Raw genomic sequence first — 22,491 nt, forward strand, 5'->3', positions numbered from 1 at the left:
TGCTGTGCTGTTGGCCCTCCAGAGGAACTGGATGTCCACTCTGTGAGACAGGCTGCTGGACTAGATGGACCACTGGTCTGATCCAGCAGAGCTCTTCTGATGTTCTTATGATGCAAGAACAGAGGACAGCTGTTTGGTACCCTATATTTCATATATATTTGTGGTATTACTTTCAGAAGCTGGATTCTATTTGGCATTGCAGATCGAGTGGGCATATATTTACTGTTTTAATATACCTTTTTTAGTTTTGTTTTATTTGCCTTATTCTGGTCTATGATCCTAATAAAGACTGTTTGATTGATATCTCGAGCGGGAAACAACTGCTAATTTTGGTAAGGAAATAAAAATCAAGGAACCCATTATTCCTAAATTTTTAGCTGTTGCAGCAATGATTTACACTGATGCCAATGAAACAAAACTTCCTAGTGTAACGTTAATGGTCACTGACATTGAAGTATTGTTCACAAGAAACTACAGTGTGTCATTATTTTATTTATTTAATTCATGTATACCCCTCCTTTCTCCCCATTAGGGATCAAAGGTAGTTTACCTAATTCTATCCTCCTCTATTTAATCCTCACAACAAACACCCTTGTAAGTACCAAGTATATATGTTTCAGGTAAGTTTCTAATTTTTCAGCACACATTTTTATATGCTGAAAAAAGCCCCCCCGCCTTGTAGACTCCTCGAAAATGGTTTATACTCAAGTATAAATTGGCAAAGTCTTCTCAAGTTACTTTGGCCATTATTCCAGGTGGGTTAACAGAGCTAGTTTTACTGTTTTTCTTTGAAATAAATATTCAAAAACATTTAACCTACTGATGCCTCAATGAATGTAATTTTATTGGTATCTGTTTTTATTTTTGAAATTTACCAGTAGCTGCTGCATTTCCCATTTTTTACAGGCTTATACTTGAGTCAATAAGTTTTCCCAGTTTTTTGTGGTAAAATTAGGTGCCTCGACTTATATTCGGCTCAGCTTATACTCAAGTATATACGGTAGGTTAGGTGGAAAGTTTGTGACTAGCCGAAGGTCTCCCACCAAGCTTCTATGGCAAGGTGGGAATTCCAACCTGGTTCTCCTAGGTCTGAGTCTGACACTCTGACCACTATACTACACTGTCTTTCTATGTAAAAGAGCCTGTGGAACCATTAGGTTCACCTTGTCCCTTCCCTCCTTTTACCTGCTGATCTAAACTGTGGTTTGTCTCTTTCCTATGAACCAGGAGGGCAGGGAGAAAACAGGAGACTAAGGTTCCCCCCCAGTCTCGTTCACACGACAAACCACAGTTTCTTGTTACGATAGAGAATCTGGAAAGGCAAGTGCTTAATCCCGTTGGATCACACATAGTTCTAAAGGCCTGGATAGCTGTTGTGTGTGTGTGTGTGTTGCATTGAAGATGACTATGATAATCTCTTAACGTGTGTCCAGAGCCAATGCACGTACATTGGGAATACGGAGTTTCCACGCTGTGTTCCAATACAGCATCATGAGCAGTTGCATGTATGTATTCTTCTTATATGTGTGCAGTAGTGGTGTAGGAGCAGCAGTGGCGTAGGAGGTTAAGAGCTCATGTATCTATCTGGAGGAACCGCGTTTGATTCCCAACTCTGCCGCCTGAGCTGTGGAGGCTTATCTGGGGAATTCAGGTTAGCCTGCACACTCCCACACATGCCAGCTGGGTGACCTTGGGCTAGTCACAGCTTCTCGGAGCTCTCTCAGCCCCACCTACCTCACAGGGTGTTTGGTGTGAGGGGGGAAGGGCAAGGAGATTGTAAGCCCCTTTGAGTCTCCTGCAGGAGAGAAAGGGGGGATATAAATCCAAACTCCTCCTCCTCCTCCTCCTCCTCCTCTTCTTCTTCTTCCTCTTCCTCTTCCTCTTCCTCTTCTTCTTCTTCTTCTTCTTCTTCTTCTTCTTCTTCTTCTTCTTCTCCTCCTTCTTCTGCTTCTGCTTCTGCTTCTGCTGCTTCTGCTTCTGCTTCTTCTTCTTCTCCTCCTTCTTCTGCTTCTGCTTCTGCTGCTTCTGCTGCTTCTTCTGCTTCTGCTTCTTCTTCTTCTTCTGCTTCTGCTTCTGCTTCTGCTTCTGCTTCTGCTTCTGCTTCTGCTTCTGCTTCTGCTTCTTCAGTGACGTCTGTCGGGACAATGAATGTGAAAAAGTGTGCTTATTAGAACATTCCTCCACCCCCAAGTGTCATGGATTATGTGGGCACACTTCATAGACACATGGCAAACACTGTGGCAACCATCCAAAGATTCATGCAAGGTTAGCATGCCACGGGTGCTTTGGGATTGTGTTTCTTGGAAAGCAGAGTTCACGCCACACGGCATACTTCTCTTAAGACCCGCGAGGCTTTCAAAAATAATTTGTCACATGCCACAAGGGCTTACTGTTAAATATTTTTTTAAAAAAAATTCCACTATTTTGCCTCAAACCTTTGAATGTACCTAAAATAGCTCTTACTGTGGCTGCTTGCAGAAGCAGCGTTTTTTAAAATGTTACTTTCTCAATAATGGGTCCTTCCATTCTATTTTTCTTGGGGGGGGGGAACCATGAATACGTGTGCACAATTTGTGTTTCAGAACTAGGTTTTATCAGTGAGGGAATCTATGCTTGGATTTCAGAAAAATGGGCTCCATGCAGAGGTGGCAGGTTCTCACAGGTTCCCGAGAGTAGGTTACTCATTATTTGTGTGTGCCGAGAGGGGGTTACTAATTGGTGATTTTGCCACGTGATTTTTGCCTCAGTTACGCCCCTCCTCTCAGCAGTAGCGCGCAGAACTTGAAGCAGTCTAGCAGGAGGTGCACCGGCGTGCGTGGCAGCCTGCGCCTGCGTGCATTCATTTCCCGCCCAAGGACCGGCGCAGTGGCTGCATCCTTGCCACAGCCCCGCCCAGGAATGCCCCTCCCCCAGAATGTCCGGCCACGCCCCCCGTCGTGCCCCGCCCAGCCCCATTGGCGCTACGCCACAGTTTGAATCCCACCACCATGGGAAACTGTTACTAACATTTTTGGATCCCACCACTGGCTCTATGGATCTGTACCGCTTGGCAAAGTTTGGAGAGGAGTGGTTAGAAACAGTGAGCTGAAAGGGAACTCAAGGGTCGCCTAGTCCAACACCTTGCACAATGCAGGAAATTCACGACACCCCTCCCGCTTTCCCAGTGACCCCTGCTCTATGCCCAAAGAAAGGCGTAACATCTCCAGGATCTTTGGCTAATCTGGCCCGGAGGAAAATTCCTCCCTGACCCCAGACAGAGTGGTGACCAGCATTACCTTATGCACACGAGGGCACTTCCGCACATGCAGAATAATGCATTTTCAATCCACTTTCACAATTGTTTGCAAGCGGATGTTGCTATTTCACATAGTACAACCCAGCTGCAAAGTGCCTTGAAAGTGGATTGAAAATGTATTGTCCTGCATGTGCGGAAGTGCCCTAAAAATGGGTAGCCCCCATCTCAGGTTAGCTCCCATTGAAAACAATGGGGATGGGGGCATTCCATTTGGGCGTCCATAACTTTGCTGCCCCTGAACCAAACATCGCCAAACTCAGGTGGTATCATCAGGGCAGTCTCTGGATGATGCCCTGAAATCATGGTGCCACTAGCTTTTAAAATGCCCTCCCTGCAGGCCGAAAAAGCACCAAAAATACCCCCCAAAAGCCCAAATACCTTGCATTTGCATTTGTTCATATTTGGGCAGGACATAATCGGACAATATTTTTTGTCCAAATTTGCCCAAATTTGCCCAGATTCCAGCCAAATCTGCTTCATTTGTTTCATTCTCCTGAATCTCCAACCCTCAAAAAAAGTGATGCTGTTTCAGGGTGTGGGAGAATCCATTCAAACAGCATCACTTTCAATTTTATTTTAACCGGGGACCCCAGATTCTTCCTTTAAGGTAGATTTAAAAGAAGAATCTGAGCTCCCTAGTTTAAACACCATTGAAAGTGATGCTGTTTGGGGGTGGATTCCACTGGAGGTGTTTTGTGAGAGATGATGCTGACATTTGTTTGGTAAATGTTTTGCTGAGGGTGATTTGTGAGAGATTTACATGCTTAATACCCACTTGCACTGGCTTGGAGTTGTTTCTCAGGCTAACAACCTACCTCGTAGGGTTGTTGTGATTAGGAAATTAGGAAAAGAGTTGGTGGGGAGAGAGCCATGTATGTTTTGATGGGAGTGGGAGGTGTTTTGTGAGCTGGTACAAAAAATCATTGTTTGGTCATGGTGGGGGAGGGTGGCTGCCCATTCGCTTGGCGGGGGGGACCAAACTCAGGTTTTGTCCCCGGGCGCCAGTTTGCCTAGGTACGCCCCTGCATGGGAACTGAGCACTGACTCATCTCTTCTCCTGGAGGCGGAGGACCTCTTGTACATCTTATACATACGAATCCTCTCTAGCTTCTTCATGGGTGCCCTTCCCGGTCTCAATCTCCTTCTGTTTTCTTCGCTGTGGTCTCCTTCTTGGAGAATAAAAGCCAAGGAATAGAAAATTTTGACCGATTTCACTTTCTCCATTGTTGACCTTCAAACCGTGTCATTCCCCAGCAGTCATTACTTTTGCCTGCCTGATATTCAGCTGTAATCCTGCTTAGGTACTTTCTGCTTTAATGGCTCAGTAGCAGTTTCAAGTCTTCACTTTTGTTCTGCATTACCCTATGCTCTATGACTTCTTCTCCCCCCCTCCCTTTTCCAATCGATTCTTCTCCTCTTTTTGCATGTCTGTTTGGCTTTCTCTGGGCACTTTCACACATGCAGAATAATGCGCTTTTAATCCACTTTCAATGCACTTTGCAGCTGGATTTTACTGTGCGGAATAGCCAAATCCAGTTGCAAACAATTGTGATAGTGGATTGAAAGATTCTGCATGTGCGGAAGTGCTTTCATGTGCTCAGGGCAATGCTGGTCACCACTCTGGGGTCAGGAAGTGCATTGAAAGTGCATTATTCTGCATGTGCCTACTACCCTGTTTCCCTGAATATAAGACATCCCCGGAAAATAAGACATAGTAGAGGTTTTGCTGAAGTGCGAAATGTAAGGCATCCCCCAAAAGTAAGACGTAGCAAAGTTTTTGTTTGGAAGCATGCCTGACGAACAGAACACAGAAAAATAAGACATCCCCTGAAAATAAGTCATAGCGCATCTTTGGGAGCAAAAATTAATACTGTCTTATTTTCGGGGAAACACGGTAATATAGCTGCTCACATTTTCATCCATTGCTGCCCACTATAACCTGAGTGATTTTTCCATTGTGCTCCATGTTGTTTCGCAACGACAAACAGTGTTGTTTTCCTGGTATGAAATTGCTGTGAAAATTCAAAATTACTGCAACATACATCCCTGTGCTGGATAGATTCTGTTGCTTCTGAACATATAAGAACATAAGAACAAGCCAGCTGGATCAGACCAAAGTCCATCTAGTCCAGCTCTCTGCTACTCGCAGTGGCCCACCAGGTGCCTTTGGGAGCTCACATGTAGGATGTGAACGCAATGGCCTTCTGTGGCTGTTGCTCCCGATCACCTGGTCTGTTAAGGCATTTGCAATCTCAGAACAAGGAGGATCAAGATTGGTAGCCATAAATCGACTGCTCCTCCATAAATCTGTCCAAGCCCCTTTTAAAGCTATCCAGGTTGGTGGCCATCACCACCTCCGGTGGCAGCATATTCCAAACACCAATCACACGTTGCGTGAAGAAGTGTTTCCTTTTATTAGTCCTAATTCTTCCCCCCAGCATTTTCAATGAATGCCCCCTGGTTCTAGTATTGTGAGAAAGAGAGAAAAAATTCTCTCTGTCAACATTTTCTACCCCATGCATAATTTTGTAGACTTCAATCATATCCCCCGTCAGCCGCCTCCTCTCCAAACCAAAGAGTCCCAAATGCTGCAGCCTCTCCTCATAGGGAAGGTGCTCCAGTCCCTCAACCATCCTTGTTGCCCTTCTCTGCACTTTTTCTATCTCCTCAATATCCTTTTTGAGATGCGGCGACCAGAACTGGACACAGTACTTTTTAGGAAAGAGAATGAGAGATGTTATTGCTTCGGTAGCTCAGCTCATCACCATGAGCAAAATGGGAGAAGGAAGCAGTTCTCTTCTATGCCTGTGGCTGTTAGACTTGGGAGGAATGTGACTGAATGATAGAACGTTTGCTCGATATACAGAAGGTCTTAGGTTCAGTTCCTGCTTCTCCAGCTAAAAGGATCATGTGGTGCGTGATGGGAAAGACCTAAATGAGAGCAGCTGCCAGCCTGAGCAGACTGTACCCACTTTGAGCAGCTGCCAGCCTGAGCAGACAATACCAACTTTGAGCGGCTGCCAGCCTGAGCAGACAATACCAACTTTGAGCGGCTGCCAGCCTGAGCAGACAATACCAACTTTGAGCGGCTGCCAGCCTGAGCAGACAATACCAACTTTGAGCGGCTGCCAGCCTGAGCAGACAATACCAACTTTGAGCAGCTGCCAGCCTGAGTAGGCAATACCAATCTCTTGAGCCGCTGCCAGCCTGAGCAGAGACACACCAACTTTGAGCTGGCTGCCAGCCTGAGCAGACAATACTAACTTTGGAGCGGCTACAGCCTGAGCAGACAATACCAACTTTGAGCGGCTGCCAGCCTGAGCAGACAATACCAACTTTGAGCGGCTGCCAGCCTGAGCAGACAATACCAACTTTGAGCGGCTGCCAGCCTGAGCAGACAATACCAACTTTGAGCGGCAATACCAACTTTGATGGACCAACAGTACAGGCCCTCTTCATTATGTTTCTCTAACTTCGCGTTAGCAAGGAGTTAGTGTTAATCCTTCGTCATTACCTAGTACAGTGATGGCGAACCGAGTGCCCACACTGCAACCCAAAACCCACTTATTTATCGCAAAGTGCTAACACGCAATTTAACCTGAATACTGAGGTTTTAGTTTAGAAAACGGTTGGCTCCAAGGCGCGCATTACTTGGGAGTAAGCTTGTTGTTGGTCGGTGGTTTTGCTTTGAAGCAATTGTGCAACTCTTCCAACGGGTGAATCACAACCCTAGGAGGGTTTAGAGGCAAGCCCCATTGCCAGCAACCAAGCTTACTCCCAGGTAAAGGATTGTGCTATAGTTCTTCCCATGAAAATCAGTGGGGTTTGACAGAACTTAACAGGGTTATCTACATGTCATGCCCAGTGGCCCAGGCCAGCCTAGATGTGTGTGTGTGTGTGTGTGTGTGTATTTTCGCCCCCCCCGCCCGCATGACGAACTCTGTGCATGTGTGCGCACAGAGAGGGCTCTGAGTGCCACCTCTGGCACCTGTGCCATAGGTTCGCCACCACTGACCTAGTAAATTGCCATAGCATTAAGATAGTGCAGACAGAATATTTCTTAATATAAGGTTCAAGAATGGAGGAAACAGACACCCTTTATAGCATTATCCTTGTCTTGAGAACAAGCCCATTCAGTGTGGGTAGAGCACCTTAACATGCAGTCTGGTATTGCAGCAGGGAATCCTTGTGACTTATTTTTCACCCCTTCCTCCGTCTTCTGACCTTAGCTGGTCTTTGAACCAGTCTTCTTTTGCAGCAGTGGTAGCAGTGCCGGCTTAGCTGCGACTGCGTCTCCGTGGGCATCTCCCTTTGAGAGCTGTCATTCATTTTAGTCTCAGCGACTTACATTCCACGCTCGGTTTTGTTTGCCCCAGTGCTTTGATATCGCTGAAAATTGGTGGCGCCACAAATAAAATAACGTGACCGCAAATTTCTGTATAGAATTCTTCCCACAAAATGGGGCGGGGGAGACCACTCCCACCGCAGACCGTCTCTTTTTGTAAAGGTTGCCGGCAGAAATAGTTTTCGACTATCCATATTTTTTTGTGTCTTTAATTACGAACTTTGGCCGGTTGGTGGAAATGGCCAATCGGCAGTCCTGCTCGTTGGCAGTTGGCCGTTGGTGGTCCCCAAATGACAACATTTGCGAATGTGCCCCTGAGCTGGATGGCCAAGGGTGACCCAAGATCTTTGGAGTGAAACATGATCTGCCTAATACTTAACACTAGATGAGAGATCACCAAGGAAGTCCGGGGTTTCTACGCAGGGGCAAGGAATGGCAAACCACCCCTGAATGTTTTGCCTGGCAAACTCTATGGGCCCCCCATAAGTAGGATGCAACTTGACGGCACTCATCCAACCACCATGTAGTGAGGACCCTTTTTAAAAACCAGCTAAGATCATGACCGTATCCTGTGACAACAAACTCCAAAAAGTAACCAAGCATTGTCGTGTTTCTACGGTTCATAACAACATCCTTCCATTTGCTGCCTGTCAGTTTCACTGTATGGCTCCCATGTTGTTGTCTTATCTGAGAAGGGGAAGAAGTGCTTCCCCCACAACTTCCTGTCTGTCACTTGTGTGCCGTTCTTAAATGACTCTTGCGCCCACATCAGAATTATTTGGCCGCAGGAGCCCAGTGGGGTGCCCCGCGGGTGCCTGTTGACGTCTTTTCTGATGCATGTCAAGTGTTTTTCGGAAATGGGTGTGGCCAGCTTGGGCTTTTGCCCAGCAAGGCTTCTGATTGGCTATTGGAGATTTGATTGGCTGTGCGGATTGTGGCAGCAGCGGCCACTACAGCGCAAGGCTATTTACTGCGTCACTGAAGTTAAACTGTGGCAATCGTTTTGTGGCTGACTCCACCTTCTGTGGCGGCCATTTTGTTACAGCGGCCGTCATGCCATGCCAGAATTCTAAATATATCTGCAGGCTCAAACAAGTAGAGGTTCTCCACTTCACAGTTTTATTTATTGTTGAATTTTGTGAACAGGTGTTTTTTTGGGGGGGGGTGGGTGGCAGCGGTGGACCGGAATTCATTCATTCATTTTATTTTATTTTATTTATTTTACTGCACTTTTCTTGCCAGTGGGATCTGAAGCAGCTTATCCCGTTCTCTTCATTCATTCCATCCTCCCAACAACCCTTTGAGGTAGATTTAGCTGAGTGCGTAATTGGTCCAAACTCACCCAGCAAGCTTTCCTGGCAGTGTGGGCATTTGAACCTAGCTCTCCCTGATCCTTGCTCAATGCTTTAACTTTCTCTTGTTGAGTTGAAAGCTGAGGTTATATCAATGGGTTGGATTGAGAGAACTGTAATTGTTTTTTGCTTAGGAGACAGGACTTTCTGGCTTCTTTTTTGCATGGGGTGTAGCGAGGGGGAACTGCACCCGGGGCACGCGTGTGTCCCTCCAGAGCACACCGGGGGCAAGACGCCCCACCCCACCCCCTGGCAGCTATGCCACTGTCCCCAGTGCTTGTCAAAAGGTGTCCCTAAGGGTCAGCAGTGGGCCGGACTGTAATGGTGAGGGGGGAAGAATGAATGGAAATTGTGTCCTCAAAATAAAAGAACCAAGGGGTAATGGAGCGAGCTCAGAAAATGGCACTGAGGAGGCAGTTCAGGGAAGCAGAGAAGCCTGGGAAACGTAGTCAGTAGTTCACACAACCACCAGAGATGTTTTCAAAACGTTCAGCCAGAGAATCGCTTTAAAAGGGGGCACATTTAAAATGTTTTGAGGCTGGAAATAAAACATTTGGGGGTAAAAGCGACGTGGAACTCCTTGGAGGAAACGTTTGAAAAGGTTTGGGCAGAAAGGGCCAGTGCGTGGAAATGCTGAATCCAAGCCGTTGTGACTTATATGGTATGTGAAGAAGAACAGTTGGATTACTATCCCCCTTTCTCTCCTGTAAGGAGACTCAAAGGGGCTTACAAACTCCTCCCCCCCCCCCAACAAACACCCTGTGAGGTAGGTGGGGCTGAGAGAGCTCCGAAAAGCTGTGACTAGCCCAAGGTCACCCAGCTGGTGTGTGTGGGAGTGCACAGGCTAATCTGAATTCCCCAGATAAGCCTCCACAGTTTATGGGGAATTCAGATTAGCCTGAAGCACTCCACACACGCCAGGAAGCAGTGTGACCCAAGGTCACAGCTTCTTTGCTTCTCAGTCTCCACCCCACCTCGCTGGTAGTTTGTTGTGAGGGGGGGAAGGGCAAGGGAGATTGTAAACCCCTTTGAGTCTCCTGCAGGAGAGAAAAGGGAGCGGCAAATCCAAACCTCCTCCTCCCTCCTCCCTCCTCCCTCCTCCTCCTCCTCCTCCTCCTCTTCTTCTTCTTCTTCTTCTTCTTCTTCTTCTTCTTCTTCTTCTTCTTCTTCTTCTTCTTCTTCTTCTTCTTCTTCTTCTTCTTCTTCTCCAAGCAGCAGAGTGGGGAATCAAACCCGGTTCCTCCAGATTAGAGTACACCTGCTCTTAACCACCACGCCACTTCGTATTGTGGCACTTGTGGCGTAATATATTTTTTAAAAATACCCTTGCCATTTTGCTAGGATTACAACAGCACAAGTTCGGGCTGCCAAATTTCAAGTGAAGCCAAAACTCCTCTTGGAATCAGAACTGATTTCCAGGTGACAGACAGCAACTCCACTGGAGAAAATGGCTGTTTGGAGCGCAGACTCTGTTGCATTATACCCCGCCTAGCCCATCATCCATCTCAAAATTTTCAGGAATTTCCCATCACAGACCTGGCTAATTCTAGAATTCTAAATATATCTGCAGGCTCAAACAAGTAGAGGTTCTCCCGCCTTCACGAGTTTTATTTATTGTTGAATTTTGGCGAACAGGTGTTTTTTTTTGGGGGGGGGGGTGGGTGGCAGCGGTGGACGAGAATTAAACCATTCATTTTATTTTATTTTATTTATTTTACTGCACTTTTTTTCTTGCCAATTGGGATGCAAACAGCTTATCCCGTTCTCTTCATTCATTCCATCCTCCCAACAACCCCTTTGAGGTGGAATTTAGCTGAGTGCGTGGTAGATTAAAACTCACCCAGCAAGCTTTCCCTGGCAGTGTGGGCATTTGGAACCCCTAGCTCTCCTGATCCTTGCTCAATGCTTTAAATTTCTCTTGTTGAGCTGAAAGCTGAGGTTATATCAATGGGTTGGATTGAGAGAACTGTAATTGTTTTTTGCTTGGGAGACGGGACTTTTCACAGGTTTCTACTTTTGCATAAGGGTGTAGCTTGAGGAGAACTGCACCCAGGCACGCAGTGTCCCTCCAGAGCACACCAGGGGGGCAAGAGGCGTCCCACCCCACCCCTGGCAGCTATGCCACTGTCCCAGTGCTTGTCCAAGGTGTCCCTAAGGTCCAGCGGTGGGCAGGACTGTAATGGTGAGGAGGGGAAGAATGAATGGAAATTGTGACTCCTCAAAATAAAGAACCAAGGGGTAATGGGCGAGCTCCAGAAATGGAATGCTTCGGGGAAAAGTTCAGGAAAACAGAGTAACTCTGGGAAGCGTTGTGGTCAGTTGGTTTCACACAACCACCAGAGATGTTTTCAAAAGCGTTCAGCCAGAGAATGCAGCTTTTAAAAGGGGCACATTTAAAATGTTTTGAGGCTGGAAATAAAACATTTGGGGTAATTAGCGGCGGTGAACTCCCCTTGAGGAGAGCGTTTGAAAAGGTTTGGGCAGAAAGGGCCAGTGCGTGGAAATGCTGAATCCAAGCCGTTGTGACTTATATGGTATGTGAAGAAGAACAGTTGGATTACTATCCCCCTTTCTCTCCTGTAAGGAGACTCAAAGGGGCACATAGTCCCTGAGCTCCCAACAAACACCCTGTGAGTGGGTGGGGCTGAGAGGAGGCCTCAGAAAGCTGTGACTAGCCCAAGGTCACCCAGCTGGTGTGTGTGGGGTGCACAGGCTTAATCTGAATTCCCAAGATAAGCCTCCACAATTCTGGGGAAATTCCAGATTAGCCTGTAGCACTCCACACGCGCCAGCTGGCAGTGGTGACCTATGATTAGTCACAGCTTCTTTGCTATCTCAGTCTCCACCCCACCTCGCTGGTAGAATGTAATGAGGGGGGAAAGAACAAGGGAGATTGTAAACCCTTTTGAGTCCTCACACGGGAGAGAAGAGGGAGCGGCAAATCCTGTCCTCCTCCTCACTCCTCCCTCCTCCCTCCTCCTCCTCCCTCCCTCCTACCTCCCTCTCTTCTTCTTCTTCTTCTTCTTCTTCTTCTTCTTCTTCTTCTTCTTCTTCTTCTTCTTCTTCTTCACTAGCTTCTTCTTCTTCTTTCTCCCAAAGCAACAGAGTGGGGAATCAAACCCGGTTCCTCCAGGATTGGGGTACACCTGCTCTTGTTCCACCATGCTTTGTGTTGTGGCACTTGTTAGTAATATATTTTTTAAAAATACCCTTGCCATTTTGCTAGGATTACAACAGCACAAGTTCGGGCTGCCAAATTTCAAGTGAAGCCAAAACTCCTCTTGGAATCAGACGGGCCCACAAGGTGACGGGCAACAACTCCACTGGAGAAAATGGCTGTTTGGAGCGCAGACTCTGTTGCATTATACCCCGCCTAGCCCATCATCCATCTCAAAATTTTCAGGAATTTCCCATCACAGACCTGGCGACCCTAGAATGAACGCGTTTAAGCCTGACTTCCACACTTGTGGAGAAAACTCAACTAAGAGACCCCTTTGATTAAGGTGACCAGATTTTTACTCCTGTAACGCGGGGCGCGTGCGCACACCCGCGCGGCCACAGGAGCACACTGCCTTTTGTGGCGCTCCCCAGTCAGGAAACAGGGAAGCGCCCCAGAAGGCAGTGCGGCAGCTGAGGAAGCGCCTGCACTGCTGTCAAAGAGAGGAGCCGCATTGCCTTAATTGGGACAATTTTAAAACCCCTACGGGATCGCGGGACACATTAAGTGAGCGTGAGTGTCCCGGCCATAAAGCGGGACCTTGGCTAGCTCACCTGCCACATGCTTTTGATTGTATTTCCACAAGAGGGGCGTGTTTGTGTGTTTTGAGGGAGGAGTTGTATGCATTACTGGGATCCAGTTGGAATAACGTTATCGTGCTTAGCAGCTTCACAGAGTTTATCCTGTTGAGTCACTTGGCAAACCCGCACGACGACAGCTCCCATCGGTGACCGGTGTATTTTTACAAAAATGTTGTGAGCAAAGTCTGGATATTTCTTCACTGCAGCCACGTGTGACAATGCTACTGTGTTGGCTGTAACATTTATTACGCTCTGCGATATACCACGTGCAATTTTGGCCAGGGATAGTTTGTGTTGGGCAGCAGCGGTAGAAACAGGGAGCCGTCCTTCTCAGAGGCCTTCCTAGGCTCCGCTTCACTAGGGCTGCCCTGCATGTATTGTGATAACCTTTAAAAAAATACATTGTGGAAGTAAAGCTGATAAGCAGCGTAGCAGGAAGGCTTTGCCTGAATTCCAAGCATGAGATGTCTTTGTGGTCACATTGTGCTGTTGATATATGGGCGGGCGGCGGGGGGGACATCCTTAGGCTGTGAGTGTCTGTGAGCCTGCTGTGGGAAAATATATGTATTAGTTTATTTATTTATTTTACAAATAAGGAAACTATGGCTCCATGATCACACAGTCTACCAGGGATCTGCAACCTGCGGCTCTCCAGATGTTCATGGACTACAATTCCCATCAGCCCCTGCCAGATTTGTAGTCCACGAACATCTGGAGAGCTGCAGGTTGCAGACCTCAAAATGTGATTGCTGGGATAAATGGAATATAGAAGAAGAAGAGTTTGGATTTATATCCTCCCTTTCTCTCCTGCAGGAGACTCAAAGGGGCTTACAATCTCCTTGCCCTTCCCCCCTCACAACAAACACCCTGTGAGGTAGGTGGGGCTGAGAGAGCTCCGAGAAGCTGTGACTAGTCCAAGGTCACCCAGCTGGCGTGTGTGGGAGTGTACAGGGTACTCTGAATTCCCCAGATAAGCCTCTGCAGCTCAGGCAGCAGAGCTGGGAATCAAACCCAGTTCCTCCAGATTAGATACATGAGCTCTTAACCTCCTACGCCACTGCTGCTCCTTATAGAATTTGGTAATCTTTGTTTCTCTCTTTCTACCTTCTATCTCAATGGTTCTTAACCTTCCTAATGCCGCAACCCTTTAATACAGTTTCTCATGTTGTGGTGACCCCCAACCCTAACATTTATCCATTTTACAGATGGAGAGCACTGATGCAGAGAGTCTTAGGCAACCCCTGTGAAAAGGGTCATTCAACCCCCAAAGGGGTCGCGACCCACAGGTTGAGAACCGCTGTTCTATCTCATTTTGAGCCTTTATTCCAGCCACTTGGGGCCCCCAAACTGTATTTGGAATGTTACCACGCTTGGGTTCTTGCATGGCTCGAAACAGTGGAAGTTGGATCTTCTTTTTGAATGTTTCAGGACATTGTTCAGGACGGTGGAAAGTATCGTGTGCTCAAGTGATATCCTATATGGGTTTCAAGGCAAGAGATGGTGAGAGGTGGTTTGCCTTAGCTTTCATCTGTGTAGCAACCTTGGACTTCCACGGTGGTTGCCCATCCAAGCACTACCAATTGAGAGCCGGCATGTTGTAGTGATTAAGAGCAGGTGGACTCTAATCTGGAGATCCAGGTTTGATTCCTCACTCCTCCGCATGAGTGGTGGACTCTTATTGGGTGAACCATATTTGTTTCCCCCTATGGACATTCCTGCTTTCGCGTGACCTCGGGCTGGTCACTGGGCTAAATTCTTCCAGAACTCTCTCTCAGCTTCAATTCCATCTACCAAAGTGTCTCAAGCTACCCAGTGGGGAGAGGAAGGGAAAGCGAATTTGAAAGTTCAATATGACTGCGCCAAGACCACCTTGACAACCACTACGTCCAGACTACACAGAGATTATATAGTTTCACTGAAATTCACAAGCACATGGACAAATAGTTCAACAGGAAAAGGAAGAAACCAATGAAAATGAACATGAGATTTGGCTGCCATTGCTTGAAAAACTTCCTAGGAATCATTGATGACAGTGACTGATCTACTGGGGCTCCACACGGGTCACTGGGAATGCAAACACTTATGTAGACCAACAGCAATCAAAGGGAACAAAGACCAGGATACTTCTATTCAGATCCATTCACCTATTGACCTTGCTATCTTCACTGTTACTCCCATGCTACAGACTTCTCTGTGACTCACATGCCAGGCTACTCTGTTCCGATGGCCTCACCTTTTGACCTCACAGTATATATACTCCACTTGCTTTCCATTCCTACCATCAGATCCTCTGAAGATGCCAGCCACAGATGCAGGCTGCTAGAACACGGCCATACAGCCCGGAAACCACACAGCACCCCAGTTTGTAAGCTACTTTGAGACTCCTTATGGTTGAGAAAAGCCAGGTATAAATCCAAACTCTTTTTCTTAAAAGACTTGGCAGTCTCCAGGAAAGGCACCGCTGGGCGCCATGCTGCCTACGGGCATCGTGTCGGGGACTACTTTTATAAGATATATATATATATATATGTTTCATTACTGTGACACTACAGCAAGGAATCTCTTCTTTCAAAACGTGTTTCTTTACGAAGTGTGTTGCCATCCAACAGATGGTGTTCTTCCAATTTAACCGATTTTTACAGGCTAAATAGGCAGCTATTTACTCTGGGCAAAAAGAAGGTGGAATTCCTAGTTTTGTTCGGCAGCTGGTTGAAAAGCCTGCGGTCCTCTTCAAAGCACCGCCAGTTGCGAAAGTTAAAAGGCATTGGGAGTCTATTAATTTTCCACAGCTCATAAAAATAACAGGTCAATAAGAGGGCGAATCGGCATAAATATGAACCGGGGGCCTCTGAATGCAGAAACGTAAACAGAGGGGGACGCACGGATTTTTTTTCTTTTTTATATAAACCGAGGTAGAGAATCCGACATTTCTTGCATGAGTGGCTGTATAATGTGGCGATGGCTGTGTGCAGAGCCGAGCGCGGCATCTGAAACCCAGCACAATGGGAAACGCATTGAATCGGAATGCCTCACAGATCATAGCAGAAACAGAATTTCCAGCAAGGAAAATCTTTTCATGGTGAATTAAGTGGCGGAGGAAGAAAAATGGTGATTGAAGGAAAAAAAGAGGAGAAGGAGACGAAGGCGGGCGCAGATCAGCCGACGCTGGGCTCTTGGGGCTCGGAGCTGAAGATTTAAGAACCTCATCGAAAGCGGTGCGGAATAGAACGTGGAAAATTGAATTTACTAAACAATTAAGCATAGAATTAAACTACACCCCGCGCAGTGGGAAAGGGGGCGAGGAAGGTAAACCGAATGGAGTTGAATAAATCAGGGAAGCTCATTAAAAGATAGTGTATATTTCAGGGCCGTTGTCACACAGAAGAAGGGTGCCACGAGCGTGACATATAATTCTTTGGCTTCTCAGCCACCCTCTTGCTTTTAAGCCGAGTCCGTCCTCCTTCTAATCAGACTAATGAATGTTGCTGCCGAGGTTACGGTGGTGGTTCAATATTCTACCTTGTTATCTGTGGCTTTCCTATTAATTACAAGTCAGATCACTAGTTGACAATGGTAGTGGCGGGCGACATAAATAGCATGAGTGTCCCCCAGAGACGCAACTCCGAGGATCTGATGCATCCTGGGGTTCCCACGGGCCCTCGCCGCCTCCCGCCCGTCTTGCTCGTCTTCTCTTCAATTACAGTTAATGCAATAGTTTGCCATTTTCTCTTTCTAATTATATTTTCAAGTGGGATTTGTAGCGCGTAGAAAAACAATCCCTTTCGCATGTCGAGGCACCGGGGCTCTGTGCCTGGCATCGTCTGTCCCTTGGGTTGCCCGTGCCATTCTTCCTGAAGAGCTCTCAATAAACAAGTCGTGTCCTCCCCACCCCCCTTAAAGCTGCAGTTGTACAAACTGAAAAATTATGCGTTAACTGTTTGCATTCTGGGCATATGTTCCAGATTACCTCTGACAGCATTCTTCTGGCATGTTGCAAAATGTCTTAAAAGGCATGGATTTGCAAAAGAGCATTTTTTTTTTGTAGTTGGCACGTTGATCTTTCAAGTGGCAGGATCACTAGATCAATTAGCACTTTTTTTGGCTTCATGGGAAATCTGGTACTTGCATTAGGACAGTGGTGGCGAACCTTTGGCACTCCAGATGTTATGGACTACAGTTCCCATCAGCCCCTGCCAGCATGGCCAATTAGCCATGCTGGCAGGGGCTGACGGGAACTGTAGTCCATAACATCTGGAGTGCCAAAGGTTCGCCACCACGGCATTAGGATATTCATGTGGGCCCTCCCCTCCCCCCTCTTATGTCTGCTATGTGGGGCTATACATTGGAGTTTAAAAGATTGAGGGTGTGTGTGTGTGTTTAGTAGACTGGGAAGACCTGCTACAGAAATTCTATCTGTTTGCGGGTTATTTTTCTTATACACATTTTCAAATTGTTACTTGTGGTTTCACAATTTCATTAAGTTTTGAGCATCTTTCTGAGTCAACTCTCGAAGGATCGAGCTAGATGCAATGCCTGTCTTCATAGGCAGATGTATCTCACGTCTACGCCGTTTACATCTGGGATTGGGTGGTAGAGGGCTTTGTGTATTAAAATAAGGTGTGCGGATAGGTTACCAACCTCCAGGTGGGGCCAGGAGTTCTCCTGGAATGAGAACTCATCTCCAAACTACAGAATTCATTTCCTCTAAACCAGGGGTCTGCAAACTATGACTGTCCAGATGTTCACGGACTACGATTCCCACTAGCCCCTGCCAACATGGCCATGTTGGCAGGGGCTGGTGGGAATCGTAGTTCATGAACATCTGGGGAACCATAGTTTGCAGACCCCTGCCCTAGAGTAAAGGCAGCTTTGGAGGATAGTTTTGGAGGGGTGAGATAAAAATGGAAGTCCCAGAGTGATATTACTTCTATACTGATCTTTTCTGACACCCCGCCCCTTGCATCCTACACTCTGCGTAGGAGGTTAAGAGCTCGTATATCTAATCTGGAGGAACCAGGTTTGATTCCCAGCTCTGCCACCTGAGCTGTGGAGGCTTATCTGGGGAATTCAGATTAGCCTGTACACTCTCACACATGCCAGCTGGGTGACCTTGGGCTAGTCACAGCTTCTCAGAGCTCTCTCAGCCCCACCCACCTCATAGGGTGTTTGTTGTGAGGGGGGAAGGGCAAGGAGATTGTAAGCCCCTTTGAGTCTCCTGCAGGAGAGAAAGGAGGGGTATAAATCTAAACTCTTCTTCTTCTTCTTCTTCTTCTTCTTCTTCTTCTTCTTCTTCTTCTTCTTCTTCTTCTTCTTCTTCTTCCCCAAATCTCCAGAAATTTCCCAAGCCGGACATGGCAACCCTACAGGCAGGTGAGAGGGAGCTGAGCTTTCCCTTTGCCACATCTCCCAATGGTGTTAAAAATGGACCCTGGTTTATTTATGAATGGGGCACACGTCCTTCAACAGGGTTCCCCTATCCATCATACCTTGATAGACATATAAGATACCCCAGGATCTATTCAGGCTCAACACATAGCAACAATAAAGAACAATGTCCTAATGGGTTTGCTAATATCAGGGTACAGCTTTAGGGAAATGGGTTGCCAAGGTGTACATGAATGAAAAGACGTTGGGTACCACTGGCACAGTGCCTTGAATTTCATCAAAGAGTTGCCCCCATTACCTGTAACATTTTGTGCATTTTGTACAACCTTGCAGTGGTCGGTGGGGGCATTGCTTGCCTTCCTCTCCTCCCTTCCCCTCCAATCACAATTTGCAGTAGGCTACACTACAACTGCAGTCGAGGGCGAGCTGTTCTGTCGCGCGTGCAGGCATGCGCGGAAGGCTGCGTGGGACGGCCGGGGCAGCCTCTGCGATGGTTTTAAAAGCTCAGGACTAAAAGCTAATTAAAATGGTTTCTGGTGATAAAGGGAGACTTGGGGAGGATCCTCGCTCTGATTGTTTTTCCTAAGAATTCAATTTACGGGCCAATTCCCCCTCCCCCACCCGAACGTTACTTTCAAATGCACCCAGCGATAAGACGCGACATCTGTTTTCTGTTCAGTAGTACAAGAGGGCTCAGCATGGGCTGAATGTACACAGTCTGCATGAAGCCGGTGCTGCTCTAATTTCCTCCAAGAATAATCCCAAAGCTCGGTCCCACTTGCCTATTGACTCATGATGCAAACCTCTCGATCGGACTCAGGGATCCCCCGGAGTTACGGCTCAACTCCAGGCTACAGAGATCAGTTCCCCAGCGGAAAACGGACACTTTGTAGGGTGGATTATGGCATTGTACCCCACTAAAGTTCCTGTTCTCCCCAGGCTCCGTCCCAAAATCTGCAGGAGTTTCCCAACCTGCATCTGGCAACCCTACTCCCTTATCTCTGACCAGTGACCCAGGAAACCTGGCAACCTTACTGTAGACCAGTGGTGGCGAACCTATGGCACAGGTGCCAGAGGTGGCACTCAGAGCCCTCTCGGTGGGCACGCAAAAACAAAGTCACCCCCCCACACATCTAGGCTGGCCTGGGCCCCTGGGCTCGATTATTAGCATTAAACCTAAGACCTAGTTTTGGGGAACAGTGTAGGTAACCTTTCATGCAAAGTACTAAAGCACGATTCTTTATCTGGGAGTAAGCTCGGTTGCTGGCAATGGGGCTTGCTTCTGAGTAAACCCTCCTAAAGTTGTGATTCACCCGTCGGAAGAGTTGCATGGTTGCTTCAAAGCAAAGCCACTGACTACCACCAAGCTTACTCCCGAGTAACGCACACCTCGGAGCCAACTGTTTTTTCTAAACTGAAACCTCAGTATTCAGGTTAAATTTCTGTATTGGCACTGCGATAAATAAGTGGGTTTTGGATTGCAATTTGGGCACTCGGTCTCGAAAAGGTTCGCCATCACTGCTGTAGACTGACTGGTGTGGGTTTTCTGGACTGTGTGGCTGTGGTCTGGTAGTTTTTGCTCCTAATGTTTCACTCCCATCTATGGCTAGCATCTTCAGAGGCATGTCAGGGCGAAACGTGTTTCTCTCTGTGGCACAGTGTGCTGTGATAGTGTGTGTGTGTGGGTATATCTTTTGTCTAGCTCATGGGGTGTGGCACGTTGGCCTATGTCTGAGTGGAGTTTCTTTGCAGTTGCCTTTGGATTTTTCTGGTTTTGTGGTTTGGTGATTTTTAGTACTGGTAGCCAGGTTTTGTTGACTTCCTTTTTTTTTTTAAACTGTCCTGGCATTTTGGTGATTTCAATGGTTTCCCTGTATATTCTGACACATTAGCTGTCAAAGTTGTCAAGGATTCCTGCGTCTTTAAATAAGATCCCATGTCTGGCTTGGTTTGGAGCAAGACCATTCTAGCATAGACCGTCAGCAAACAGCTGACACTGATTGGCTTTGTGGGACCCCAAGCCTAATTGTGTACAATACCTTTAAATTTTCCCATGTTCTTTGTCTTCTATAACTTCAAGGCTTTATAATGGGCTAATGTACACCTTGGCTTTCTCACAGTGCTTCCGTAAGCAGATTTAAACCCTTCTAAGCCTCTTCACTTCTGCTTAGAATAGCACTGTTGAAAGACCATGCTGGGCAGCGGACAACTAGGAATGCTGAATCAAGTGATAGTTTCAGAGCGTAGCCAGGTTGGTCTTCCATAGAACAGCTAGACTGGAGTCCAGTATTATCTCAGAGGTCAACTGGTTTTTCAAGGTGTGAGTTTTTGGGAGTGGACATGGTGTCTTCTTCTTCTTCTTCTTCTTCTTCTTCTTCTTCTTCTTCTTCTTCTTCTTCTTCTTCTTCTTCTTATTATTATTATTATTATTATTATTATTATTATTATTATTATTATTATTATTATTATTATTCTTATTCTTATTATTCTTATTATTCTTATTATTCTTATTATTCTTATTCTTATTATTTTATTGATACAAAAACAGTTATACACAGCAAACAAGATCAATATGCTGGATTTTGTATTACATCACACGTCGGACACTTCCCTAGCATCTAGGACTGTGTGATGTATCGACGAATAATGCGTGCAGAGCCGAGTAGGGTGGCCTTTTGCAGCTGACATATGGTGATTTTGTCAGCACCGATTGTTTTTAAGTGCCGTCCAAGGTCTTTAGGCACTGCACCCAGTGTGCCGATCACCACTGGGACCACCTTTGCTGGTTTGTTGTTGTTGTTGTTGTGTTGTTGTTGTTGTTGTTATTATTATTATTATTATTATTATTTTGATTTGATTTGATAAACCGCCCTACCCCCGGAGGGCTCAAGGCGGTGTACAACAACAAACAACAACACAATAAAACGAATCGAATAGCCCCAGTTAAAATAATAAAACTATAGCAGCAGTGTAGTGGTTAAGAGCAGCAAACTCTAATCTGGAGAACTGGGTTTGATTGCCCACTCCTCCATATGGACAGTGGACTCTTTATCTGGTGGGCCAGGTTTGTTTCCTTGCTCTTCCTCCTGAAGCCTGCTGTGACCTTGGGCCAGTCACAGTTCTCTCAGAACTCCCACCTGTCTCACAAGGTGTCTGTTGTGGTGAGAGGAAGGGAAGGAGTTCGTAAGCTGTTTTGAGACTCCTCGCAGTTGAGAAAAGTGGGGTATAAATCCAGACTCCTCCTCCTCCTCCTCTGATGAAAAGGGGCTTTGATTCTTAAAAGCTTATATTTCCCAAATCTTGTCGGTCTCGAAGATGCTACTTACTGGACTTGAATCTGGCTAAATCAAGCAATAGTTCCTCTTTCCTCCTCTGTCCGTGAATGAAATAATGATGTTGTCTACATGTGGTTTTGAAGAAAATAATAGTCTTTTAAAATACATTGACCCCAGAGAATCTCATAATTTAAGAAGCCTGCAAAGCTTCAACTTTTTAGAAGAAGAAGAGTTTGGATTTATATCCCCCCTTTCTCTCCTATGGGAGACTCAAAGGGGCTTGCAATCTCCTTTCCCTCCCCACTCAAAACAAACACCCTGTGAGGTGGGTGGGGCTGAGAGAGCTCCGAAAAGCTGTGACTAGCCCAAGGTCACCCAGCTGGCATGTGTGGGAGTGCACAAGCTAATCTGGTTCCCCAGATAAGCCTCCACAGCTCAAGCGGCAGAGAGGGGAATCAAACCCGATTCCTCCAGATCAGAGTGCACCTGCTCTTAGCCTCTGCTTCGCCACATTTTAGTGTGATGGTGGGCTTTGTTCGTCGCCCAGTAATCAGCAATGTCTCGTCTTGTTTTCTAGGCAGTATTTGCAGTGCCCTCGATTTGTCTCTTAACGGTTTGCTTCTTTCCTCTCCGACAGCCTTCCTGGAACAGAGACCATGACGACACAGCGTCGACACGTTCAGGGGGAACGCCGGGGCCCTCAAGTGGGGGGCACACATCACACAGCGGGGACAACAGCAGCGAACAAGGTAGGAGGCCTGACTTTCAATACTGGTCTTTGTTTGGATTTAAGCACCTAAAATGCTTGTGGTTGACATATTTAGCAGCCTTGCTGAGGTTGGATTCTGTACAGGGTGCACCAAGGTTCAGCACACCTGTTTAAATGGGGATCCCTTCGCTTTATGTCCAGCAAGCTTTGACCGTCACAAGATGTCTGTGTAATAGACACTCCGGAGAGTGATTCTGTTGAGTTCTTCAGGTTGCATGACTGGGAAGTGTGGAATACAATATCAGTAGGTTTTTATTCTGCCTGCTCTCCAG

At 46.7% G+C, this 22,491-nt stretch overlaps 1 protein-coding gene across 2 annotated transcripts in view; it reads left to right on the forward strand.

Annotated features, from left to right (window-relative positions):
• The window catches only part of MEIS1 (Meis homeobox 1), a 229,257-nt gene that overhangs the window by 40,441 nt on the left and 166,325 nt on the right, over window positions 1-22,491 (forward strand). For both annotated transcript variants that reach the window (XM_048501620.1, XM_048501626.1), the window contains exon 7: window positions 22,088-22,199. In XM_048501620.1, coding sequence (XP_048357577.1) covers window positions 22,088-22,199 — 112 coding nt within the window. The remainder of the gene's footprint in view (window positions 1-22,087; window positions 22,200-22,491) is intronic.

Source organism: Sphaerodactylus townsendi, linkage group LG01 (genome assembly GCF_021028975.2).
Source record: "Sphaerodactylus townsendi isolate TG3544 linkage group LG01, MPM_Stown_v2.3, whole genome shotgun sequence".
NCBI lineage: Eukaryota > Metazoa > Chordata > Lepidosauria > Squamata > Sphaerodactylidae > Sphaerodactylus > Sphaerodactylus townsendi.